At 43.4% G+C, this 26,514-nt stretch overlaps 3 protein-coding genes across 9 annotated transcripts; 2 read left to right on the forward strand and 1 right to left on the reverse strand.

Annotated features, from left to right (window-relative positions):
* Positions 1 to 836: 836 nt before the first annotated feature.
* Positions 837 to 17,003, forward strand: fam107b (family with sequence similarity 107 member B). 7 transcript variants are annotated; one of them, XM_085914348.1, is made up of 5 exons: positions 7,034 to 9,702; positions 10,212 to 10,378; positions 11,654 to 11,825; positions 15,882 to 16,038; positions 16,147 to 17,003. In XM_085914348.1, the coding sequence occupies exons 2-5, from the start codon at positions 10,336 to 10,338 to the stop codon at positions 16,264 to 16,266; spliced, it is 492 nt and encodes a 163-aa protein (XP_085770474.1). In that variant the 5' UTR covers positions 7,034 to 9,702; positions 10,212 to 10,335; the 3' UTR covers positions 16,267 to 17,003. The 7 variants fall into 7 exon arrangements, with proteins under 7 accessions (XP_085770477.1, XP_085770476.1, XP_085770479.1 ...); XM_085914347.1 differs by having other exon boundaries at positions 9,641 to 9,702; positions 11,687 to 11,825; XM_085914351.1 differs by lacking the exons at positions 7,034 to 9,702; positions 10,212 to 10,378 and adding an exon at positions 837 to 1,118 and having other exon boundaries at positions 11,687 to 11,825.
* A 601-nt stretch (positions 17,004 to 17,604) lies between these two features.
* On the forward strand, positions 17,605 to 19,049 carry LOC147055727 (glycine cleavage system H protein, mitochondrial-like). The gene is made up of 5 exons (XM_085914539.1): positions 17,605 to 17,792; positions 17,922 to 18,004; positions 18,091 to 18,154; positions 18,226 to 18,357; positions 18,682 to 19,049. The coding sequence occupies exons 1-5, from the start codon at positions 17,639 to 17,641 to the stop codon at positions 18,777 to 18,779; spliced, it is 531 nt and encodes a 176-aa protein (XP_085770665.1). The 5' UTR covers positions 17,605 to 17,638; the 3' UTR covers positions 18,780 to 19,049.
* A 452-nt stretch (positions 19,050 to 19,501) lies between these two features.
* On the reverse strand, positions 19,502 to 23,466 carry LOC147055728 (uncharacterized). The gene is made up of 9 exons (XM_085913923.1): positions 23,220 to 23,466; positions 22,208 to 22,688; positions 21,804 to 22,106; positions 21,353 to 21,528; positions 21,194 to 21,278; positions 20,836 to 21,068; positions 20,570 to 20,764; positions 20,276 to 20,501; positions 19,502 to 20,095 (listed from the first exon to the last, which is right to left on the reverse strand). Exons 1-9 carry the CDS (start codon positions 23,445 to 23,447, stop codon positions 19,560 to 19,562), a joined length of 2,463 nt encoding a protein of 820 aa, XP_085770049.1. The 5' UTR covers positions 23,448 to 23,466; the 3' UTR covers positions 19,502 to 19,559.
* Positions 23,467 to 26,514: the final 3,048 nt, after the last annotated feature.

Raw genomic sequence — 26,514 nt, forward strand, 5'->3', positions numbered from 1 at the left:
GACCAGGCCCCTCCCTGTAATTAAAGGAGAAGAGTGATCATGCTGATCTGCTGTAATCAAAGAAGTGAATGACAGATGAACACCGCTACTGTTGCATCAAAGCAAGGGTAGAAATCTTATGGCACACACACGGCAAGCAGCAATATTTTCAAAAATAAATAGACTGTTTATTTTGGATTTTGCATTTTCTGGGTGCAAAACGAGCACTTATTGAAAAACACATTGCAGGCTTCTTATGAATAACTTCTCTCATGTTTGGTTGTGTTGAATGGTGTAGGGCGGATCCTACCTCTTTTTTGTTTCGATTAAATGGAGAATTTGTTGTTGCCACAATCCTATCAGCTAATGTTTTTTGGCCAGAGCCAAGACATAACGTATTCGCCATGAGTCATTGTTGTAGGAAACAACAGAAAAAAATAAAGCCAAATAAATAAATGAATAAGTAAGTAAGTAAGTAAGTAAGTAAGTAAGTAAGTAAGTAAGTAAGTAAGTAAGTAAGTAAGTAAATAAATAAAGTCAAACCTCTCCCAATCGGTTGTGGTAATGCTCAGTGAAACGTGTATCTACACTATGCTGCTGCAACTGTTTTTTTTTTATCTCCCTCCCGCCCCCAAGATCAAATGGATAATTAATATTTATGTTTTTAAACGATTGTGTGTAAACAAAGGACTCTCTTCCTCTATTGCTTGTTTACATCATTTTTTACATCATGTTGTCATCATAAAAGGGCTATTTGAATAAAGAAGTAGAATGCGCATATAGCTGTTTAAAAGTAAAGTCATTAAGAAACAAAACAAAGAAGAAGAAAGCTGAAAAAAATCTACTTTATTATTAGATCAAGTAAAGAAGCATTTGTGCTTGGGTTGAATGATGAGCCCACCACTACAGAGAGGAAGGGGAGTCGCTCTGCTGTGACGTCATTCAGCCACTCCCACTCTGAAATTTACATATCGAGTGTTTCCCGGCTGAGTGTGCGTATGGAGGAGTTGAGCAATTTCCAAAAGACGAAGACACACCTCGAAGCCGACCCGTGACCGTGAGATGCGCTCCTTTTGACCGTTTCACCACTTTTTGGTACACAACTGGAAGAAGAAGTGCTGTCGCCGTTTGACTTTGCGGTGAGTGTGCATGCGTGCGTGCGTGCATGTCTGGGTCTCGTGCTGTTGAGGTTGCGTTCATGAGCGTCCTGTAACAAAAGCAGCTCTGGTTGTGATTGACCGTCAAGGGTGGGTGTTGTAAGCCGCTTTTTTTTTGCAGGGGGACACAGGGGGGTCAGCTATCGTAGTGGGAACTTACAAGAGAACAAGAAGCCGAATAATTGACGGCGAATTCCAAAATACAAACTCTTTTGTTCTGCTTTTGTTGTGGCGCGACAGTCATCAAACGGGTCAGGAGATGCAACGTGTAGTTTACACACACAGAGGCTACGTTTGTATACATGCTTTCGTCACTTCTCTCACAAAGAGATCTGGGACAGTTAAATAAATAGAAGTTGTTTGCGTAAACAAAGTATTTTTCTTTCGTCACCCTCGTCACATGTCTCAGAAACTCTTACTGTTTGGGACAGTGAAATGTCCAGAAGTCGTTTACGTCAGCAAAGTATATCCAAGCGTACCTTTTTTTTGGCCTTTAATGTTTCGTATATTAAAGAATTCCACGTGCAGCAGATGTTCCTATCTATGATTTACGAAGATGTATTATTGAAGGGAATGAATGAATCGTGAAGATTGCCTTTCAAGGTAAATAAGAATCAATCACTGTGTTTGAGTGCTTTGGGTGTTGTGCAAATTGTATGTCGCAACACTCTTGTTAAAACATACATGTACACTCACTTTTTGTCAAAGTTTAACCAAGATTACACAAACAGGGTCTAGTTGGACAGTTTTTCAAAGGTAGTGTGATGCATGAACTTTCTCTTTCTGGGACGATCAGATGTGACAGCCGCAAGTGACAGCCGGTGTCCTGTCTTGTCCTATGCTGTGGATCTGTCTGTCCTGTCGGGCTGCGAGTTGAAGTCGCCCTCACATATGTTAGTCATTTGCAGTGGCGTTTGCTAAAGGATTTACATCTGTTTTCTGATCTTTGAACCCCCTCCCCTCTCTTTTCTTTCCGTCTCTTGTTTCCCGTAAGGGTGGATGCTGTCACTGCGCTTTTTTGTTGCGAGTGTTACAACTGGAATGCTTCTATAGTTATTGCGCTAGAAGGAATTTCAATGTGAATGAAAAACTTCGTTGGAGTCGCCATTCTCGACGTCCCTACATGTCTATTAGTGGTTATGGTTCATCTCTTGGGATCTGTCATTACCATGTTGGCAGTGTGTGTTTTGACCTAGAAAAAGCAAGGTATATGGTAAGGATTTGGGTGTGTGTCCATAAGGGGTGACCGCGTGTATGTGTGTGAGTGTTTGTTGATGTTATTATCTGAAAACAGTCCTGACGGTCTGTCTGTGGGTTAAAAGTGAGTGAGTCAGCAGAATGCGCTGATCCTCGAGACTTGTACGACTTGAGTTTTTCAGTTTAGCCCTCTGGCCTTCTTGTTGGTGCATTTTTATGAATTCCTTGTCATACTTTGAAAGTGAAGATGTTACTTATTTCTTTCAGCATATTTAGCTTGTGATGACCTGTAGGTCATATGCGTACGGATGAGCGTTCATAACATGAGCCATATACAAAAGAGGCCCAGGACAAATAGGAACAAATCTTAATTGTACTTTTCTCATTACAGGGGAAAAAATCTGATATATGTTGCGTATGTGCAAAAAAAAATCTGAATTGAGATGCAGTGTGATCATCACTTTAAGTTGGATTTGACGTAAATGACATAATTCTGTTATTTTTGTGGTTTTTTTTTTTCTTCATCCAAGTAGTAATGTATGAGCGTTTTGTCAACACTGATTGCTTTGTCATTTATTTTCATGAACTAGACTATGTTGCTTGATGGCAAAAGTTTGAATATAACGTGAATAGTATTGTGTGAATGCTGTCTTGCTGTTCAGGAAATTTCTCATCAAACACTTGTGATCCTCAATTCAAAGGCCTACTCTGCAGGAAAAGAATGTTTTATTATGACACGAGTGATTAAGAGCAGATTTGCCACATATTTTTTTATACATTCGATGCCATACAGGAGACATGATTGGATTAGCATCGAGCAGCCGTTTTATTGAAATCTTCTGTTGTTTTTGTGTTTTCGCCCGTTGCTGTTGTCTGTAGAATCTGTTATGCCTTATGAATAGCGTATTAGGAGGCAAAGTAAACAAGCGTGACACAACAGGACACAAACTCCGTTTACGTTTGCCCTGTGGCTTTAGATTATATTGTCACTCTTCAAGTATTGACTTTACAGTGCGTGTGCGGGCATGTAAAAGTCAGTCACGCCGAGTCGGTATGTTTGGTGTATGTCGATTCACTCATAAATGAGATAAGATAAGCATTCACTAGTATTGAGACTAAAGAACACACCTCGTGGCTTTCACAAAGAACCCCATTGATTGTGAGGTTTTAATCACGATATGGATCCATTAGTGTGCTAGGCCGCTTTGCTTGAGGACGGATGACAACGTCCAAGCTCCTTTCCAGCCCGAGAGGGTGAAGTATAATTTGAGCGTCTCTGCTGCTGTGGATTGGATTAAGACTTTTGTTTGCCAGTATCAAGATATATGATCTTATTTGAAGCACAAGTAGGAACAGAGGAGACATTTCTGTTACAGCCTGGAAAATAGTCACAATTGTCTGCCTTACTAACTCCAAATATGCAGTTGGATGCCATATTTAGTATCATGACTCAGAACAAAGACAGTGGATGTGGACACCACTTTTGTGTGTTGGTGTGTGCGCGCGCGCGCTCTCGTGTGGATAACTGTGGATCGTCTGGTTGCCCGAGGTAACAGTTGTTATTGGGTTTTCCCAGCCAGCATGTAAACAAAGGAGAACCTCCCAAATCCTCCCCGGTGTGCGCCGGTGCAGCCAATGAGATCGGAGATCCCCTCCAGGCTCAGCCAGTGCAAAGCAAGGAGGGAGGCGAGATACCCCTCCCGCCCGCCATGAGGGGCGGAAACACCGTAGTAGTGCACAACAAAGCTTTCAATGTGGAAGTGGAACAGACTTAACAAAAGGCTTGTTTTTTTTTTCATCAATCTCAACTTGACGGTGCACAGCGGATGCAACTTGCTTCATGCTTTTGGGGTACAGTGGAATTCCTGATAGGCAACAATGTTTGTTCAGAGCTTTCCCCATGGACATGGAAAACATGGAAATTTAAATACACCCCCCCCCCTTGGAAAAGCTTTATGGGCTGCACTCTTTAAGGCTAAAGTAGGGATGTGGCTTTTTGAAGTCTGCACAGTAAAAATAAATGTTTTCTAAGATTGTCACAATAGAGTTGTTCCAGCTTGTTGAATTTAAATGATGAAAAAAAATCTTCCTTGAAATGGCATCATCACAACTTTGTTGTCAAATTGCCTAACATTGCATCAGTATCCGCCGCATGTGGCGTGCTCAAAGTTCATGCGACAGTTTTGATTAGCTACGGTTCTGGCAAAGAAACTGCTTTTGAGTTTATTTTTTTAGGGGCAGGCTTTTCGGAGCCTCGGCAGTGGCTGGCAAAAGGGCAACAGGTGAAACAAAGTCAAAACAGGATGCGCGCCGTCTTGATGATGCTATTTGCTCGACTGAGGCAGCGGGAGGTGGAGAGGTCAGAGGGCAACTCCAAATATTTTCTACTGCTTTGATAACCCTCTGTAGCCTCTTCCTCTCTGCATCAGTGGCGTTTAGTACCATACTGTGGTAGAGTACATCAGGGGACTCAATGCAGAGTAGGATAAGTGTGTGTGACTGTGCACACGTGCGAGCCACCTGTTTCCACCGGGTTTTCGTATGTATATAGACCATGTGTCACTCTCAGCTGTGAGGCAACAGAGGCGTGTGCTATATAGAGCCATTTGTATTGACAGGTGTGACCCCTCATCAGCAAGCCCCCCTCTACCTCCACGCAACAAGGCACGTGTTAAAAATTTGCTTTGAGTAAGCATTTGGATTTGACCCTTTTGAAAGAAAAGTGCCTATCCCTTGCATGCACGTGCTCCTGTCACTCAAAGCGGGCAAAGACGTGATTGGATAGCCATACAGTTAGTTGTGTGACAATTACATTGCAGGTTCATCGCATTCCTACAGCATGACTCGACGCTGCGTCTCTGCCTTTTCAAACGCCCCCCCCTGTTCATTTGGTAAAGTACCTTGAGCCCCCGGAGGGCTGTTCGGGGTTATGTAGGGAAAACAAAACAACTATGTCAGTTGAATCATGGCCAAACATGAGCAAATTGAATAATAGCAGTTCCAGTATTTCATGGGCTTTTTTTGTGTGATTGTTGCAGACTAAAATGCCTGATTTTGTGGCAACATTGATTTAAAAAAATGAAATAATTCATTTTAGTCAACATTTTGTAAATTTGAATGACTCGATTAATCGGGAGGATGATCGGCAGAGTACTTGATTCTAACAAGAAACAAATGGAACTTAAAACGTCCAATAGGTCTTGTTACTCAATTCGTTCATTTAATTGAACACATCTCAAAATGTAAAATTTCAAAAACATTACGCAAAAACTAGACGCACAGTGCATTCCGATTACAATTATTGGCATACTATACTGGCAGACAGGACAACCGTTTTTGCTCCAATGTTACATTTATGTGGTGGTGGTGTCATTTTTCAAAAAAGGACAAAAAGAAAAACAATCTCGAGATTTGCAACTGCAGAGGTTTTCCACTTAAAATTCTTGCTAAATAAACAAGTAAAAAGGAATGTGCAACTCTTGGTCATTTTGGTTTTAAGATTTCCTTCCGCACATCTCTAATGTGATGATTGGCAAAAGTGGCATGATGTGTCACACAGCAAACTGGAAGAAGCTGGTATTTTTATCTGATTACTGTGCTGCATGGGAAACTCAGCAAACCACTACCATGATTCACTCTGGCCATGATACCACCCCAAAAATAAAATCCTCATATCTGATGGTGAGCAGATAAAAGGCCACTAGAGTAGAAAAACAGTTCCTATGATATCGCACTCAAAGCTTAACATGCTTGACGCTATACTGGCCATGTGTTCTCACATGGTTGCACAACTTATGTTTGACCCCTAAAACCCTGGTTGTAAATTCCCATAACCCTACATCTCCCTTGTGACATCATCACTCTATGGGAGAAGGGAGGGGGGGGGGTCAATCCCTTCGAGGTCTCAATGCACAGGAAGTACAACGGAATCTAAACAACCCGCTCTGATGTCTCATGTTATTCCTCACCCACGCAAGCAGTAAGTCAGGACGATAGCGATTTTAAATCTGCACGCATTCATTGTCACAGATTATACACTTTGAAATATAAAGATGGCAACCCAAAGTGGACAACAATACAACCTGCACCTCGTATGCATATTTTGTATTGGTGGTGTTCAATGCCAAATGATCAATTCTTATCTAGCTCATCCCTACTTCACCATATGTGTTTGTTTTTCCCCTTGTCTAATTAGCTCCGACTGTCTTTGCACACAATAGCATAGCACAGCACCACTTTATTTCTGAAGCACCATTGTTTGTAAATTTGCACCACGTGACTTATCTGCGTGGTCATGGTGTGGAGCGTGTACGTACTTGTGGCCTGCACAGGAAGTGAGCTGATTGTTACCACCGGCTTCCACTCTCCAAGCACTTCTTTCTGTCACACTTTCTCTCTCACTCCCACGTACTCAAAGCACCCCGGGGCCACACCCCCTACAGCTGTCATTTAAAAGCCCATCTATCTATCTGTGTGCTTTAATTAGGGCCTCTCCTGTTTATGGCTGAATGGTCGCTTCATTAACTGACAAGCTGCTGGGCGCGTACCCGGTTCCGTCCGGCTTGTAACACAAGGGTGTGTGTGCGTGCGTGCGCATGTGCATGCATGCGCGATGAGAGCCAGAGAGGAAAGTGGACAAGGGAGAGTTCGAGAGAAAAGGGGTGTGGGGGTTGCTGTAGGGGCTAACGATGACGCCATTCTCCTGAGGGACGGACATCCCATCTGTGAATAGAATAGACAGTCTGTCCAAGATCATTTAAATGTGCAACATTTTGTATGTGCATGAGGGGATGTTCATATGAGTCATGTCGTGATGAAGCATGACTTTTAACGTGACACCCAAAGCTGGTGAGATTGAAAACAATAAAGCTTTGCTTTAGGCCTCAAGAAAGAACACAAACAGCAAGATGTCGACCGGTATGACCCGAGTTTTGAAAAGGAAGGGCCGTTCACGTCACCATCCAGGATAGGAAAAGAGGGGTCAGATGGTCAAGATGACCACCAGCTGCTTCGTCCTCCTTGCTGTCTGTGTCCGTTCCATGTCCAAGCAGAAAAATCAGTGAAATGGCTTTGGGATTTAAGCAGCAATGTGTTCAAATTTCAAAACTGATTATCTCAGGAAATGATACAAATAGATAAACAAAAGGCCCCCAAGGTGCGTTCCAAGCGAGGCCCTAGAGGAATCCTCAATTTAGTTGTCAAATTCCTCTTTTTTTCATTTTAGGGGAAATGAAACCGAGAAGTCGGTGATAGGAAATGGTTTGGTGTGATATCAGTTGGTGCAATCTCTTCTTCTTCTTCTTCTGCCAACCCCACTTGCCCATTTATTCATTCATTTACTTCTTCTTTTGTTTCCTAAGACTATCACTTGTATTAAGTGGAATAGGGTGCTTTGTATCTGGCTTGATTTTCGGCATGGTCTTTAGTGTGATGATTTTGAGATTCAGTGCGGCCTATTCAAATAGCAGAGAAGAAGTGAAATAAACAATGGAAATGTGTCTTGAGCCAACTCCCCTTTCCACTTCCCATTGACTGTCTGACCCAGTTTTCCTCTCTTTCCCCCCAACTTCACTCTCCTTTACTGCCTGAATGCTTTTCATTTAGAATACCTTATAAATGCTTCTCTTTTTTTTCTTCTAGACACAGCTCTCAGACCCTTTTGGAAGGCTCATTGCGTTTTCTGTCCTACTGTGTGTGTTGCCTGGGGATGGGATTGTGTGTTGGTTCCCAAGACCAATAAACAAAAGTCTTGTAATGGGATTCCCGGAACAGCAGTGAGTGTTGTCCCAAAGCAGCACTCTGGGAGAACACAAAGGCACATCGAGGTGTTGAAAGAGAAAATACGTAGTCAGGACACGATCAGTCCAGGGTGAAAGTCCGGCTTGGCCCTGTGCTTTTGGTCCCAGCCAATGTTAAATGATGAAAAGTGATAGTGTCTGTTACTCTGGAGAAGAAGGACTTAAAGAAATGGCTTGATAGCTTAGAAAATGAGCTTGTCATCTTCTCCCAGTTCATACATACTGGAGTGTAGTTCATTGGTATAGAAGGAAGCTCTCCACAGGGGCGGCGTCGTAGAGAGCTCACAGTGGTAGGATGGAGACGCTTCGGAATGAATCTCACCACTGAAGCAAGCCCTTCTGTGATTAAAAAAAGGAAATAAGTGGAACCTTTCCAACTGAGAGTTTTACGCACAAAAATTGGCCGCCATCCCAGTGGTTGGAGGGTGCCGAGCTTTTAGTGTCAAAATCCAAGACTCATTGCTGCTTTAATGTCTTAAAAAGGTGACTCAACTAAAGAGACCGTAGATGAATGCATCCTCAAACATGAGCGTCGTTTTGAGGTGCGACCCCCCCACCCCAAAATAAAAAGAAAACAAGACGGAGACCTTGTTTGAAGTGGGGGTGATTGAAATAAAAACACTTGCCTCAAGCTGTCAAGAGCATTTCAAAGCAACATGTGGCACTATAACCTGCAATGAATGGAAAATAATTGCATTACAACTGATCAATCGCGCTTTCCATGCAGATGAAATTCCAAATGTATTGAAACTATTTCTAAAGGCTCCAGTGTCTTGGCGGTTATTTTAACACTATCCTTATAAGGCATTGTCAAAAGTTGCCGACTGTCTCTAGTTGTAACAGAGTTTTGCTGAAATAAATGTTCAAGCTGTGCTAAATTTGTACTGTGCCGTAAAACTATTCCAGAACAGTGCGAATGTTAAATACAGCTCAGTTGCATTTAACATGTGCTTTTTAGGAATCTTAGCCTCTGTGTAATTTTTTGATAAACATCCTTCCTACGCTACTGCATTTTAGTGTCGATCATGATAGTGGTACTTGGAGAACAGAAGTATATTTTGATACCTGGTGTTAAAAGTTTGAAAACCACTATCTTGCAATGTTATAGCACATTTCTATAACTCTAAATGGAACCAGAAGTGACAGTAAATAGAATATTTAAAGGCAGACGTGAAGCAGGGCTCCAATTTGAGGTTGTGAGACCTCTTTGAACTCGCTATGTCACTTCCCCTCAGCCTGGGGCCACGCAGGAAGTAGGAGCACATGTGTTAAGCTAACGGACACTTTGACAACACTGCCAGCCTTTGAGAGCCTCCACCCCCTGCTAGTGGCATGAACAAAACCCACCTTTGATGTGCACAGCATGCGTGGGCTCGCGCGCAGACCAAGACCCAGCCCAGTCCCCAGCAAACCCTCTTTACAGCCCCCGGCTCATCGACGCGCATCTTTTTTTTTTTTTTCTTTCCCCCCGAAACAACCCAAAGTTGCGTCGAATTGATCCAACATCCTGGGTCAATCCAATTTGTGACCCGGCAGCTTTATGGGTGCAGAGTTAGTTCAGCTCCTATAAGGTATTCTATATTTTGATTTGTCTACAATAAAGTGAGTTAGGAACGAGTATTTGACAATTTGACTGTAAATGCACATCAGGCAGCAGCATCCTTTAGTGTTTAGCGTCTCGCCTTAGAAGCAACCAATCACGTGCCATGTTTATCCTAGACAGCTTTGTTATGTAACAGCAATGACATTAGTGCCTGCCTCCTATTTAGGAATGTCGACCTCTAGTGGTGCTTTGCCTCTCTTACACCAACCCTCAAATGTGGTGCCGTGTTTGGATTTTGAGGAAGCAATCCCACTCCCCATGCTGAATGCTTGAAAAAGAGGCATTTAGAAAATTCGATGGAAAAGTCAACGTCCTAACAAAGAGACAAAATATTGAGATCTAAAATTTAGAGTGATGCATGTTGAACAGAAATGGGAGGGAGTAGAGAGGCGGGGTGGGTGTTAGAGTGTGTGTGTTTGTCTGTGTATGTGTGTAAGCACAGCTATAAAGCTGACATTCATTCCTGACTCTCTCCAGCTGTGGATGCAGGACAAAGCAGAAGCGCTCTGATTCATATAATCTAAAAAAAAACAGGACCGCTACTTCTGGATTGTGTTTTTTTTTTTTTCTTTTCGTTGACAATCCGACCCAAAAAGAAGCCATGGCGACAATGTTCAGATATCCCGTCTTTCCTCATCTGCAGGGTGAGTTAAGTAGTAGTGACTACTTTATGCTCATTTTTGTCGTTTGTATTGTTGGTAAAGAAACTTAAGCTATTTATATTGTCTTAGTCACTTTATTCAGCGGTTTGGAATCGCCGGGTCATGTTGAGAAAATGTTGATATATCGTGGCATGTGCTATTATTGATACTAAACTTTACATCTAACAAATAGATGAGCTTGAGACAGTGCAAAAGTATCAGACCACCACTCAAATGTAAGGTTGATGCCGTAAGTCACGCTTTGTATGTTTCTGTAACTTATTACTCATGTACAAGCTCATGAACCCAAATGGTTTTAATGTTAAAATGTCAAATGTGTTGTGGCGGCCGTGGCTCAGGCAGTAGAGTGGGTCGTTCAGAAACAGGAGGGTCGGCGGTTCGAGCCCATCTCTCTCCGAGCCACATGTCACATACCTTGCCTTAGGGACTACTGATGAAAAATAGCCCCTTGATATGAGAAGCCCTTTGAGACTGCTTGTGATTTAAGGCTATACAAATAAACTTGACTTGACTTGACTAAGTCTGGTGGATCTACAGAAAAGTTCATTGATGCGCACTTTGTCAAATAAAAAAAAAATGACTGGGTATTAGGTTTGATTAAATCAGATTGATGAAGATGAACAAATTAAAATGAGATGTGATTGAATGTTCTGCTTGAGTCATTTCTGACGAATGGAAAGGTGAATTTTGAGTGAAATACCTCTTTGCTCATCATAATGGTAATATGTCAAAGTAACTTTTGAAACTGATAAAGGTTGGATGGTCTGTTCATAATAAGGTGTCGTAAGCATTGCTTACATTTGTTGTCGTTGGCTATACAAGTGCGTTGTGTAGTAATTGTAGTGTGCCTCTGGAACTGTGCTGTTTTTGGTTTCAATAAATATTAACTATTACCCAAATGACTTGTTAACAGTGTGGCCAGCAATGCAAATGTGCAGAAAATGAGATCAAGTGAGTGCGTGTGTCCATCTCGTTTGTCAATTTGCATGCGGCTCGGTTTGTCAATTTGCATGCGGCTCGTTCTCTTCATTCCTCTTATGTAATGAGTCCATCACTATTATTCAACATAATCCTGAGCATGACTTCATAAAAACAGCCCAAAGGAATAACCGTTCACTGAACACAATCTTATGTAAACCTAATTATGATGTTATTCAAACTACAGTGTTATTGTTAGATTGGATAAGTTTCTATCTCCACCCATATTTAAATGTCCCATCTCATACTGGTGGCCTGTGGTCTTGTGTCTGCGTTCAGATTCGCGTGACCCTGGTCTGTCGCTGTCTCCAGGGAGGAGTGTCATGGCCGAGCCAGACTGTTTGGAGAGTGACTCCGATCAGCTCATCAAACCCAAGAAATTAATCAACCCGGTCAAGAACTCCCGCAACCATCAGGACCTCCACAGGGAGCTGCTTATGAACCAAAAGAGGTCTGTAAACACATCAGATGTTGAAACATTCTCACGAACAATATCATGGAAAGTCAAAAGCCGAAGAATAAAAGTTTGTCTATAGATGAATTTTAAAAGTGGGCGTGCCTAACACTTAACAGACGGTCAAAGGGAAGGACCAGTAACAGAAAAGGTTTGATCCCCTTTGAGGATCCGCTTAGTCCCCTTGCGACCTCCAGTAGCCTCTGGTCTGCATACTTGAGGCATCAGGCAGGTGAAAACAAATAAATGTCGCTTAAGATAAATGCTTAATATGTTCAGGAAGCCAGTGAAGGGAGGCCAGAATTGGAGTTCCCCCCCCCCCCCCATCTCACGCACATCACTCTATTCTGGCCTCCACTCGCAGGAGGTAATGTAATTCACATGAGACGTCCTTGGTGTGATGGTCCTCCTGATGTCAGCTACTTGGGGGGAGGTGTCTATTAGGTGTCTTGAGCATAACATCCAACCTCCAGCGGCAGTATTATATAAAGTGCAGGCCACGAATCCTTCATAACGTCTCTTACATAAAAGCTGGGGTGCATTTGTGTGTCACAGATGCGTTACGCAAAAAGCTCGCATGGATCGGCAGCACGGGGGCCAAGCAGGTCATGTGGTCAGTGTGGTGAGATCACCCCATCCCCACTGGCGTCTTTCCCTCGTGGGATGGAGCGCTAGCATCTTTGTGGCAGATCTATAAATAGCGACAGATGTTACATCACGGGAGTGTCTAATAAAAAGTCCGAGAGTGAGGCGACTCTGTGGTCGAGGTCATGCAATGAGTCTTTTATGCAGAATTATCGGAGAGAGTTGGAATGATAGCGTTAGCCATCTTTTCTACCACCATAGATTATCCCAGCAGGCCAAAGCAGAGTTGCATGTATGTTCTGAAAAATTAAAATCGTCTCTGTACAATTATTTACAACATCCACTCGTCTTTTTTTTTTTTTTTCCTCGCCTATAGGTTCTGTAGAAATTAATTACTTTTTTTTTTTTAAAGTGCAGTAAATCCTAGTTCTAGGGGGTAGGGACCAACCTCTGCCAATGATTAACAAGGTAGCGCCAAGGCACTTAAAGTATCATAAAGCAACGCTATCCGTCTCAAATGCACACAGTCATGAACTCAGATACATAAATACTGTACTGTATTCTGTAATTACATTTTAATTACATTATTCAATACAAACACCACTTTCACACAAGGCTCATCGATCGTATTAACCAACATGCTATCCACAATGACACGCTAGGCTGAATTTATCTCTGATGTTACATGTGTTACCTTTATTTACAAACATTAGGATGAAAACACACATGCTACGGCATGCTGGAAATGTGTGAAGTGTGTGAGGAATGGAGCACTTTTTTTTTTTTTTTTTTTCCCTCCAGCGGATTAGTCATGACCATGAGAGTGCTGGTAGGGTGGGTAGAGCTGCTGTGGATGCATGAAAAGGCATATTATGTAATCAAGATTACAAAACAGTTGCAGCCGAGGGCCGTTCTCCGCCTGTGTACACGTACAAATGCATGCACGCTGACCAATTTTAAGAAAATTCCTGTGTTTTGGAGAAAACATTGGAAGGGCATACACTGTGCATAGCGACCGAGCCAGAGGGGTTTATAATTATGAAAGCATTTGTCCACACGCTAGGGAGGAGAGTGGTAAGCATCTTTTAGCAGGCACTGTTATTACTTTCTGTGACCTCAATCGCCTCCACCGTCATACAAAAAATAGAATGGAATCTTATTGACTTGGCAACAGTGGTTTTAGAGTTAAAAGTGAAAACATTGAAAGGCAAGAGTCTAAAGTGGGAGTTAGTTTAGGTTTTTTTTTGTATCCACAATGGAGAAATGAGTGAATTATGATCTGAACCTTATATGCATAGACGGCTAATTTACATACTTTTTACCCCCATGCTGAGTTTCTCCGTCCACAACTTCTACGAGGCTAATCAAAACCACTATTTTCAAGCTTTGGCTGCAGTACACAGAAATACTATCATGTCAAAGGCAAGATACAAACTAGTCTTCATGGTGATACATTGCCAGACCCTGCAGTTGAGAGCCTTGGGTGAGCCGGGACTCCGAAGTAGTTAAGTGTTTTGATTGTTTACCATATTGTTGTCACGGCAACTGACCATCACAGTCTGGTGGCTGTATTTAGTCATCGATTGCTAGTTTCCCAGCTATCATTCTGTTCCAAGCAACAATCGAGTGGAAACAGGAGTTCAGGACTGATTAATCATTCAAATGAGTGATTAGTTGATTTTCTTTAGAATCCTCAACAAATGCGTTCAAATGGCTGTGCCTTTGTCAGACAACTCTTAAACTGCATGCTCGAGGCCAGTAAATGTTCTCACAAGACAACGCATGCACGGACACACACAATTTCTTCTTCACTCAAGTAATCATGGTGGAGGTAGTGCGAGAGAACTCCCACAGCTTCTGGGAACATTGTGAGCACGATTATGTAACGTTCAAGACTTGGTGATACGTTTAATTAAAGTGACCAGATTCATGAAGACGGCGTGTTATTACATCAAAGGAGGAGGGTGGTTGTTGTGTTAAAAAATTCTTAAAGTAATGGTAGCCGTTTTCTGCTCTTATGTAATCTTTTGTATGTGTTTGGGTGTTGGGGCGGGGGGGTGAGAGAACATGGGTGTGTGTGAGTATGTGGGGGGTATTGTATTACTGTGACAGTCGATGTAAAATTGTGAGTGAGTGAGTGAGTGAGTGAGTGAGTGAGTGAGTGAGTGAGTGAGTGAGTGAGTGAGTGAGTGGTATGGTAATGGAAATATAAAAGTGTGTGTGTGTGTGTGGGTGTGTGTGTGTGCGTGTGCGTGTGTCTGTGCACGTGTGCGTGTGTGTGTGTGTAACTTTATGCAAATGCATTTTATCGAGCCTCTGCGGATCCTTTTCAAGCTTTTAGTGCTCATCCATTTCCATCTTAGCCTCTCTCCAATCTTACTCAACCCACAACTTGTCTGAGTTTTTGGAGGATGACATCACAACATTTGGTGTTGCTCCATGATACGCACACACACACACACACACACACACACACACACACACAGACACACACACACACACACACACACACACACACACACACACACACACACACATGACATGCACACTAACTGTCCCCAATGAGTCTTTTGACATCAGCAGCACACGCCCATAAGTTGTGTGATCCTCCCCAGTATGCGCTAACCGCAGTGAGCAATAGTTTTACAAACTTAGTCAACGTTGAACTTTTTCTTAGTAAATGGTAGGTTTTTATTGAATGATACCCAAATGAAATAGAATAATAAAGTTAAAATGAGAATGATTAGAGTTAATCAAGTCTATTTTACCTACGCTTTTTATGTCGTGTGTGTCCTGGTCTATGGATATGTTTTAAAAGTCAAATGGGGTCCTTGAGTGCAAAAGTTTGTCCATCCCTGCATTTTAAACCTTTTCCTAAAATACTGCCTGTACACTTTTATGAGGTTTTATGATGACAATTTGACCTTGCAACAGATTTATTTATAACGTTATTTCTTATGGAGATGAAATTGTTTCAAAATCCCACCAAAATTTGTGATGGACCAACGTCTTGGAATGGAATGTAGCTTATTGCGGCCGGTGTACCATCAACTGTGTGTGTGTGTGTGTGTGTACACATACATTCGTGCGAGTGTGGAATTCACAAACCCACTTGCTTCTGACTCGTGTCTCTGCAACATTTGGAAAAGTAATGAGAAGCAGGCTATGATTTCATCCCTTTTTCCCCTTTGGTCAGTTCCAGTGCTGGTCCGCAGACCGGATAATTTGCTACAATTGGCTCTGGATCAAAACCAAAGAGAACACCCCTGACATGTTTATAATCCAAAACACTGAGAAAGGGGAAGACGTGTCACAAGGCGGAATGAGGTCATGCTCATCTGCTGCATATTTGATTTAATTGATACTTGTTGTTGTTATTACACGCTAGTAACATCTGTTTCTTGTTTGTTTGTTTGTTTGTTTATTTGTTTGTTTGTTTGTTTGTTTGTTTGTTTGTTTTGCGCACAGGGGCCTGGCTCCTCAGAACAAACCCGAACTCCAGAAGGTTCTGGAGAAGAGGAAGAGAGACCAAGTCCTCAAAGCTCAGAAGGAAGAACAGGAGGCGGACAAGAAGAGGAGCGACTTGGAGATCGAACTCATGAAAAGACAACAAAAATTGGAACAGGTAATGGCTGCAATATTTCTAGTCATTAGAAAAGAGCAGCGATGTAATAAGCACAACAATCCAGATATACTGCACAATGATATACTCAAACCGCACGAATCTTTGCAGCTGGAGCTGGAGCAACAGAAGAACGAGGAGGAGCAGGAGAACACTCCTGAGTTTGTGAAAATGAAGAGCAATCTGCGCCGGACCAAGCAGGAGACAGACGGGGACGAGAGAACCACTTAGACGTCACCAGATAGTGTGTGCGCGCGCGTGAGGTGATCTAACCACAGTCCGAGATGAACTTCCTAGCTGCCCTCACAACCTCGCAGTTCCTATCCTGCAGTGAGGAGAGACTTTTACAGACTCAAGACCCCTCTCTTGCCTGCCCGCCAAGGACCCCTAACCCATCAATACACACACACACACACACACACACACACACACACACACACACACACACACACACACACACACACAGCACGCATAGAAACACACTTAGTTTTCTTCCTTTGTTTTCACTCCTTTCTCCACACACCACGCTGTCGTGTCACGGTGTTTTGTTTTTGTATTTTTTGGATTTGTGTTCTCACCTACAGAATCACGGAAAAGAAAAGTGGACACTGGATGGACTCTACAAGCTGTGTAATTGTAAAAAAAAAAAAAAGCCAAGCAAAATGTGCTTTTCTTTATTTATGTTTGTAGCTTTTTAGCCTGCTTCTAGAAGAAAAGGTGGGCTGGGGGTGGGGAGGCAAGGTTGGGGAACACTCTTATTAGTCGTTTTGTGTAATTTTGTTTGTCTTACAAGTGTATTTAGTTTATGAAGCCAGAATGGGACAAAGGGAGTTTGATTGATTTTGTCATTTAAATCATGCCACTTTCACAGATAATACATTTTGGAGCAATAGAATTCCATCAAGGCATGAGAGTGAACATTTCTTTATATATCCTGTTGTTTTGTATTAATAAAAGTGTTAAATACACCCTTTAAGGTTTTTAGTGTAATCCAGAGATGTTGCTAGAATATTTTTTTGCTAGGTTTTCTCTGTCCAATACAATATGCAGAGTTTATATCGATATTAAGGTAAGATGGGATGTTATATGTTTGGGCCCAACTTTTCGAAACGCTGAAATGTCTTTTTGGAGGCGTGGAGGGGAGCGTTCATGTTTTTGAAGCAAGATGAATTTATAGAGACCTCTAGTGGGAGTACTGTTTAGGGAATATCCAGCCATCATTTTTCTGCACCACTTATCCTCATCCAAATTGATTTGCCCGGTGTAAGTATGCACATAATGCAATTTAGGTATGCAAATTATTTTGAAAAAAATAGCATTGTGAGTGACAATAATATTTAAAGCAAAATGAGAGCTTTGAACTACGACAACATTGGCAAAGATGATAAAAAATGCTCATTGTTTTTAAACTACAAAGGCCTGTCATGTACAAAAATTAAGAAATATTTTCAAACAAATAAAACAGTCTTACATTAAGCATTTCAAATATTTACAAATTGCTAATTTTCCCTGTCGTTCGGTGATATCCCAGACCAGCAGGTGGCGCTAAGAACGTGCCTACGAGTTTTTGCCCACCTATTTACGTGTAGGTCAAAGAAGAAAAATGTCCGCCTGTAGACTTGTCCGCTGCTGCGTGTCTTCTAACTTTTCCCCACTTTTACCTTTATTATCACGCCCGCTACAGCGTTCGTCTCATCGGTTTTGTCCTACATTTTTGCTACTAAGAAGCATTTCGTCGTCGAGCCGGTTGTCAGCAGGTATTACCTCGCCGAGGTCTTCTGTGTCGTTTGCGTGCTAACACAGTGGCTATCCACCAGCTAAAGGAAGAACTCTATTTAAACACGTACTTTTTTTAAACTATTCTGTGTTGAAAAAAATTCTTCCAGCACTCAAATTCACAGACAAGCACGAATGGATTCGTGTAGGAGACGACGGAATCGGAACTGTCGGTATCAGCAACTTTGCTCAGGTACATTTAGTCCTGTTGAGTGAATCAATCAAAACATCAATACTAAGCGATTAATTACTTGGGTCAACGCTAAATCTTGCTTTCAGGAGGCCCTGGGTGATGTGGTTTACTGTGGACTGCCGGAGGTAGGGACCCAACTTGCCCAACAAGGTAACTTATATCTTAGATGAAGGTATTTAAATGTAGTACATGTACTCATTTGTCCACCTCTGATGTCTTAGATGAGTTTGGTGCTCTGGAAAGCGTTAAGGCCGCCAGTGAGCTTTTCTCTCCATTGACTGGGGAGGTGGTGGAGGTCAATGCGCTACTGGCTGACAAACCAGGCCTGGTCAACAAATCTTGCTACAAAGATGGTAAGCAAAAGAAAAGAAAAGAGTTGGTCTCCCAAACTCACCCCCCCCCCTCATCCCAATAAGTTGAAGCATAACCACTGTCCTTTTTTTCCTCAATTTTAAACATTTCAAAAGTTTGGTCATATTTATTTCTTTAGTTTGTGTTTTATATGGTTTATAATAACCAGGCAGAGCAACGGTCTGACAGGTGGACAATAATATAATAAAAATCTCTCGCACTAAATAATACTTGCACTAAAAAGTAAAAATAAACTGCAGAATTGTTAATAATGGTGCTGCAGCCAACACGCTCTCTAACCATTTGACAATTGGTGTTTAACACAGGATGGTTAATGAAGATGACCATTGCCAAGCCTTCAGAGTTGGACTCCCTGATGGACGAGGCGGCTTATGAGCGATACATTCGCTCCATAGAGGACTAAAACTCGTTCACACTTTCCTCCTCAAACACTCGCTAGGCTGCTCTGCCAGTGTTGTGCAAATGTGAAGAATAGCTTCTTATAAAGGTTCACTTACTTTAAGGAAGCTCAAAAAAGCCCCAAAACAAAGAAGTTATGCTCGAGTGAGTCATGTTTTTTTCCTTGATATTTCAGTTTAAGCAGGCATTAGTGTCCTGGACAAGAAAAGCACTTTGAATTTGTATGTACACTGTGGACAACTGTACAATAAATCTCATGATTAACAAAAAAAAATATTCCTCAATATTTACATGTTATTTTTTCAGAACTCTTACAAGAAATATTTTGTATTGTTTTGTAAGCTTAAGGCATTCTGCCACTAGATGTCAGCAGTGAACAAACTAGCCACTATCGGTTCACAAAGTTCTGAATGTTATTAATTTATCGTTTCTTGTCAATCCAAATAGTGACTTTAAAATGTTAATTTGAAGATAGAGACATCGTGTTAGATTATTTAACTGGGACCTAATTACTAGTATTTGCTTGTCTGATAACAATCAAGCAATCCGTTCAATAGGGAGAAAAAGTGCTTATCCAACTTGTCTCAAATGTATTTTTTTAATTCTAAAACTATCCCATCATGATACCCGTATCAATAAGTGCAGTTGTAGTTTGAGCCAAGTAAACGATATTTTTAGAAAAAAAATAGTTTAATGGTCATAATTTCATCACAACAAACACTCTTGAGAAAATGCAACATATATCCCACTGGGGGGGAGTGAAGATGGGAGTTGTGGCTCTGGATCACCTGTGTGTAGTAAGAACAGCCCCACCTGGTAGGCTCGAGAAGCGGTCCTTTGCGTTTGTGGTGCGTCTGGCTCTTCCCTGTGGTGGGAACCGTGTGGGCGGAAGCCCCTCCATGCGGCGATGGTCGCTCTCCAGCCTCTCCCTCCTCTGAGCTCCTTCGTGCAAGACGCTGGCTGTGAAGTCTCGCTCGTTGAGGAATGCCACCGTCTCGTCCCTCTTGCGGCTGACGTAGCCCTTGAGCACGGCGTTGTAAGGATTGGCGGCGCCGTCCGCGTCCGGGTCATCCATCTGATGCTTGAATTCCATGCGTGTGATGACTGGAAGGAGGAACTGTTTTTCTGCAGTCGGGTGAGCTAAGCTCAGGGCCTCAGAGACCAGGCGAGGCGGAAGAGGCACCAGGTCGCAGCCCGAGCGTTTGTCCACGTATTCTTCGTGTTGTCTTCGTACTACAGCGACGTCTTGAAGAGAGCGACTACGCCTCTCCTCCAGATTTGTAACTATTCTCTCAGGGTATGTTTGCCCCAGCACCACACCTGAGTAAAGAGGAGTAATTTAGATACTGACATTATGAGCAAGGAGAGCAATTATTCCAGACTTTATAGTTTGATCTTTGTCGATTGTGGTTCAATCAAATAATACGTGGCACCTCAAAATGGTTTTGCCAGTGTAACATCAGTTACAAAAGTTCAGCTTAGTTCAGCCGCATGGCTTACCTGCACGTCGTAGCATGGACGCCGGGCATTTCCATGGTTTGTGAATGAGGTCATCAGGTAGCTCTGCAATTTCAGGACACCATTTCCTAACATAGTTGCCATACGGGTCGCAGGTCATGGCGGCGTCGACGGGATGCATGACAAAGTTCCAGTGATCCAGTCCGCACATGCCGCCGTTCTGCCACATCATGGCGTCGATGGCAACGTCGGCGTCCACCAGTGTGTCCTACGCAGATGTTCGTGACCGTTTAAAACGGGCACTCGAAACGTTGAGTTAGTCTAACGTTGTCCTACCTGAAACCAGCGGTAGCCTTCCTGCCATGGCAGATGGAGGTACGCTATGAGGAAAGATGCCACCACGTGTCTGGCGTAGTTGTTCATCCAACCCGTCAGCCACAGCTGCCTCATGGCTGCATCCACTAGCGGGTAGCCCGTACGGCCTCGCTGCCAAGCCTTCAGGCGATCGCCATTGCTGCTCCAGCGCAGTGCCTACAAACATCAAAAGAGCCATCTGTACATTTTCTAATGCAAAATAATTTTGGGAAGAGTGTATTGCCAACCTTGTACGGGGGTCTGAGAGATTCCCAAGGAAGGTCAGGAAACAATGTGAGCTGCCAGTACGCCAAATCCCTCCATGCCAGTTTGCGTTGGAATTTTGCGGGTCGACACCGTGCCCCTTTGGCGTCCCACAAGAGCCAGCGAGGGCTGAGCTGACCAAAGTGAAGGTACGGCGATAGAGTGCTGGTGTTGGGGGAATCAGTTCTGCCTGACTCTTTGTCATATCTGTACACACCTGAGAAGAGAATGGAAGGAAACTTGTGAGACTCTTCATGGTGGATTTTAGTAAATCACTTGGTCTGTAGGTCTACCAGTATGTGTGGGCATAAATTGGATTCAGGTTGGTGCATGGTGTCTCACCATCATGGAGAAAAGCTTCTAGCCTGGCATGAGCACCCTCTTCGCTGAAATCCCAGGACTTGCGAATGTTCTCTGCCCAATCAATCTGAAAGCCGAGAATTAGAATTGATGACTGGATTCTGTAACGGTTTGTCATGTTGTTCTGCTGCGACTGCTAACCGTGGTGCCGTCCTTCCTACGTGGCATCCGTGCCAGGTCTAGTGCGTCCAGAGCGATGCCTTGAGGCCAGCTGGAAGGTGCGGGCAGAGATGTGGGCGGATCCAACGGAGTAACGGATGTGGAGCCTGATGGGTTCTGTCTGCAGCAGGTCATGAAGTGAGACACAGATCCGATTCCTAGTAAACAAATGAACAATTTTTTATACTCACGTACGATGTCGGATTTTGGAAGCCGTGACCTGCTCAACTTATTTTGGAATGACTGGATGAGAAAGTGAGCATCCAGGAAATGAAATCAAATGATGAATGACTGCATTATTTCCTAGTAACAGTGTTTATTATAAACTTAAGAAATGAGATTTTATCACCTACATTCCCTGCTATTGTTGGCCATTTCTGAGGTCACGTCAAGACATAGAAAGTTTCAACTTTCTGGACAGTGTTTGACGTACCTCTGAGTCCCACGCCCTCCGTGCTGACAGAGTAAGGGTCTCTAATGCAGTAGGAGTGGAACATCTTGCACTGGAGTCCGTCTTTTTGTAACGTCGATACCACCTCGTCATCCCGCTCCTTAAGCCAGGGCTCGTAGAGGGCGTTGGCCAGCACTGTTCGGGCTCCGGTCTCCTTCATCAGCTCCTTCAGCCTACGTAGAGAGCTGGCTCCGACACCGGCCGCCTCCAGGAAGACCAGATGACTGCCAATACCCTCCAAAGATGACCGAAAGGAGAGCAGCGCTTGATGAAGCCAGTATTTACCTGTCACACAGGCGTGGACAGAATGAGTGGACAGTGAGACTAGTTGAAGACAATAGATGATATATTGGATCACCACTATGTTTTACACATGTCCAACTTACAAGCTCCTCCCGTAGCCACAGTCATTCCTGGCCCCTCTTCCTCTTCAGGGCTCCAGATGAACACAGGTATGACGGGGGCACCGCACTCCAGGGAGCCAACAAGAGCCGGGTTGTCACACAGCCTCAAGTCCCTGCGAACCCAAAGCAGTACCGGCGCCGCCCCCGATGGAGATCGGGGCAAACCAACAACGTGCTGGGCTGCCGCTTTCCGACGCTGTCGTCTGCTTTTGGAGTGTTTTGTTTTCTGCGACTGGTCCGTCGTCACGTCATCTTTTCTGCCCATGCCTTGCTGGGCAATAACAGTCTGACTTGTACCAGATATGTTCGGGCATGTATCTTTCTCGAGGGTTCTACTTCCTCCATCCTTTGACTTGCTACTTAGATTAGGTGCCCCATCAAATGTCTGTGGTCGGGTTCTTGGGTGAGCTTGTGCATCAAGAAGAGACAGGGTCACTGCTAGTTCCAACTCATCATCTTCAGCCTGCCATGGGAAAATAGGATCTTTTTTTTTCATTTATTTTCTTCAATGTGTTCAGCACTAGTTGGATTATTGTGTGTGTGCATAATCAAATTTCAGCCTATGTATGAATTAGGAGCGCTGGCCCATAACTGCATTATCATTCCAATGTTTCTTTAACCAATAAGATTTTTTTTTCAAAAAATACTCTGACTTATTGATAATTAGAGGATTAAATAATTGTTCACAAACAACATATTGCAGTTGTCAAAGAAAGGTCCAACTTCAAGTATGCGATCAACAAAAATCAATTGGCTTTGGCTGCGATGAAATGTAAATTTACAGATGAATTTGGGACAATTCTTCAGAAAGGACACAACAATTTTATGGAAGAACAAAAGGGAAGAACTATTTGGCTTTCGCAAAATAGGAAAAAAATGGATAGTTGGATATACTATAATGTTTAAAACTGATTTATAAAAAAGTAAAGTTACTTTTTGTCAATACACCCTCAATGTCATCACGATTGGGTGAATACCCAACGACATTACAAACCTTGTCGAAATATTCCTCATAGATGGAGACGAGTGTGGCGTGCAAGGAGCGGTTGGCCGACGACAGAGGCTGGACGACTTGCAGAAACCGGGTGCGGGTCTCCTGGTGACCCAGGATGGACAGGCACATCGCGAAGAACCCCTCCGGATCCTCCCGACCCAGCAGCACTTCTTTAAGGAGTTTTCGGACCACGACCAGCTCGCCGTCTTCTTCTCCAGTTTGAAGCATCTTCAACTGGAAGGTGATTGTAAAGTTTTTCTATGTATTTTTCTTACGTCCAACCCCAGAAAGTGTGCACTACACGTGAGGCATAGACACGCAACTGCTGTTACCAAACAGCTGATTCAAGTTACACAAGAAGCGAGTTTTGTAACTGCAGTCACTTTTGTAATGAACAAGTATTACCACTAAGGGGCGCTAAAGCCTAAAATAAAACTAGACAAGCGTCGACGTTTGTCACCACACACCATCATCATCACCACTCGGCATTTCTTGTTCATTATGTGTAAGACTCACCGAATTCACATTTGATGAATTACCCACTCTGTTCTCCTCGTTCATTAACATAACAGAGTCATTGGATTACTTGGGCCATCCCTTAACCACTTTATTTCTGTGTGGAAAAAAAAAAAAGATTAATGACATGGGTCCCGACTAGTTAAATGTGATCAAACCACCAGCCTTGTTTTCATTCGAACCCCCCCCCCTTCATCTTGCTTTTTCAAGTGCACCCCTGTGATGTGAGGCTGCAAAAGACAAAAGGCAACAGACGCAGTAACAAGCGGTGAATTTTTAATCATTCACTCTGCACAGGGATTGATTTTAATGAGACTGTGCACACGCTTTTGAATATGCACAGCAGGGAGCGTGGAGTTGAGACTCCTGTGTTGCAAGCTCTGGCATTCCTGATAAAGGGATCACTCATTGTCTTTGTTTGTTGACAGTGAACTCTGCCCAAGTGTTGCAGGAGTGTGTGACTCATGCGGTCCATATCGTTCGTTTCAACGAACGATATGTGCAGCGAAAGAGAGGAAGAGCGAATGAGATTGAGAGAGAGGGGGAATCAATAGTGTTTAGACAGAGATGTGGAGTCTAAGTGTGTGATCAATAGAGAGCAGAGAGGAGAGATTAGCTGCTTTTCTCTCTCAAACTAACACTGACAAATTGGTGAATTGGTGTATCGGCCCTTGGGCTAAACGGATTGACCCGCTGTTTCCATGTTCTGCCGTGTACTGTCAATAAAGATCTCTGTTCTGTTCATTGAGGCACTCGGCGAGGGACGGGACAAAGCATCGGAAGAAGGGGGACTCGGGAAAGACTGTGGAGGACCTGTAAAAGGCGAACGGAAGGGAACTGGAGGTACACATCAAAGACACCTTTTTTGATAGACGGACAAGTTGCCTTCGGTTCAACTTTGGTTATTAGCTAAGTCGTATTTGTAAACAGGCGACATCTACCACGAGCAAGTTAATTGCTAACATGAATGATTTAGTCAGTTCCTAAATAATGTTAACCATGCCTGAATTTCTGCCAAGTATTTTTTTTTTGAATCAGCTTCCCCGTTGAACTGTGAATCATCCCTTTTATTCAACTATAACAATAGGAAGTCAATCAAGGGAACATTCCATTGTGAATATAAGACTTCTCATACTTCCGTTCAAGAAGAAAATGATTCATTCACGTCATTTACCCGGTGTGGCGTTCCCAATGGCTTTCTAGGGTTTGCTTACTCGTGTTGTCCGTGGGTCTCCTCCAACACACCTGACTTGAAATGATCAGCTCACCAGCAAGCTTTGCCAAAGCCTGATAACAATCTTGATCGCTTGAATCCGGTGTGTCGAACCTCTAAAACCGCCTAGATGGGGGGCTCTTAGCTATGGTGCACCTTAAATGCTACAGGCTACCATGAAATCTCAATATTTTTGCACATTAGCTAAACCAACGTGATTGACATACCCACCATATTTTTGGGGTACTACTAGATCCCTAGCGCCCTAACAAAAATCCAGGTAACACTCAAAGCGTCGCTCTCATTAAAACAACAGCACACTCACATGTGCATCCTCGTGAGCGCCGCTCCAGCACCATAATGACATCTCGGGGAAAATTAATGGAAAGACAGATTAAAAAGTAAGTGAGAAGAAACGGGCCACTGGTGTAGCTATTTGCTACTCATAAATCATTGTGGCACACCTACGTGCATGTAGCCATACGCGTGGACACACACCCGCACACACACACACGCACGCACACACACACACACACTCATGTACTGTAATTAACCACAGGCTATTTACTCTCGCCTGCTGTAAATTAGACATGCAGACACAGTTATTACATTAGGGGGATCTGCCATGCAGAATACTAACAGGAGCAGGAGGATGGGCTTGTCGTACACACAACAAGCAACTCGTATACACACAAACATAAACACACGGCTGCACACAAGAACGAGCGCGTGGAAGAATCATAGACTTGACGGGAGCGAAAATGAAGCCGCAGCCCAGAGAATGGGGGCCCCCAGCTCTTTGTTCCCTGCTGCATTTCATTATCTGAAACGCCAGCCAACACATAGGATGCACCTCCCCCTTCCCTAAAGCTGTCTGCTTCCACTCCACGTGCACACACACACACACACACACACACACACACACACACACACACACACACACACACACACACACACACACACACACACAAAAGGCAAAGTACAGATACTGCGTCAGAGCTCGTCTCTGGTATCCGAGTACCGCGTGGTCAATCTGAGCACATTGCTTTAACCTCCGAGGCCATTTGCCCATTCCAAGCAGTACAACAGTAGATGAGAACTTGATTAAAGCAAGTGTCGATACTCCCTTCTCCAATTAGTTCATGAAGTTCCTTTTTTTTTTTTTTTCCCACCCCTCCACTCCTCCTTCTATTGGTGTGTGTCCTCCGGTTCCCCTCACCCCCACTCCGTCCCTCCATTTTCCCACGGTGATCGATAGCTCATTACAATCATTGACTGCGGCTCATCAGCACCTGTTAAGACGGTTCGAGACGGAAAAGGACGCGCATGTGAGATTGCGCGTCGTTCGATAAACATAAGGGATCGGCCCGGAGTGCGTCAGAGGTGAGCCGTGACATTTGAGCGGCTATTTTTCCTCACACCTGCCTTGTGGACGCTGCACAAGTCTACTGCGGGCTGAGGGAACATCTTAATATGCGGCTCACGTGGGTGCCGTGGTTTGTTGCTATGGTGATTGCCAAGGGAGCCCGAGTTTTAGAGGTGTTTATTGTAGACGAGGAGTAAGGC

The sequence above is a fragment of the Syngnathus leptorhynchus genome, chromosome 6, assembly GCF_054491065.1.
Source record: "Syngnathus leptorhynchus isolate UIUO chromosome 6, UIUO_Slep, whole genome shotgun sequence".
In the NCBI taxonomy this organism is placed as follows: Eukaryota; Metazoa; Chordata; class Actinopteri; order Syngnathiformes; family Syngnathidae; genus Syngnathus; species Syngnathus leptorhynchus.

Excerpts from the sequence above, each read along its gene's own strand:
- LOC147055727 (XM_085914539.1), top strand. The coding sequence starts at position 17,639 with ATGTCCGCCTGTAGACTTGTCCGCTGCTGCGTGTCTTCTAACTTTTCC. Across the intron at positions 18,005-18,090 it reads GTATCAGCAACTTTGCTCAG|GAGGCCCTGGGTGATGTGGT; the intron begins GTACATTTAGTC and ends TCTTGCTTTCAG. Across the intron at positions 18,155-18,225 it reads GACCCAACTTGCCCAACAAG|ATGAGTTTGGTGCTCTGGAA; the intron begins GTAACTTATATC and ends CTGATGTCTTAG.
- fam107b (XM_085914348.1), top strand. The coding sequence starts at position 10,336 with ATGGCGACAATGTTCAGATATCCCGTCTTTCCTCATCTGCAGG. Across the intron at positions 10,379-11,653 it reads CGTCTTTCCTCATCTGCAGG|ATTCGCGTGACCCTGGTCTG; the intron begins GTGAGTTAAGTA and ends GTCTGCGTTCAG. Across the intron at positions 16,039-16,146 it reads GACAACAAAAATTGGAACAG|CTGGAGCTGGAGCAACAGAA; the intron begins GTAATGGCTGCA and ends GAATCTTTGCAG.
- LOC147055728 (XM_085913923.1), bottom strand. The coding sequence starts at position 23,447 with ATGCTTCAAACTGGAGAAGAAGACGGCGAGCTGGTCGTGGTCCGAAAA. Across the intron at positions 22,689-23,219 it reads ATGAGGAATATTTCGACAAG|GCTGAAGATGATGAGTTGGA; the intron begins GTTTGTAATGTC and ends TTCCCATGGCAG. Across the intron at positions 21,069-21,193 it reads AGAAGCTTTTCTCCATGATG|GTGTGTACAGATATGACAAA; the intron begins GTGAGACACCAT and ends TTCTCTTCTCAG.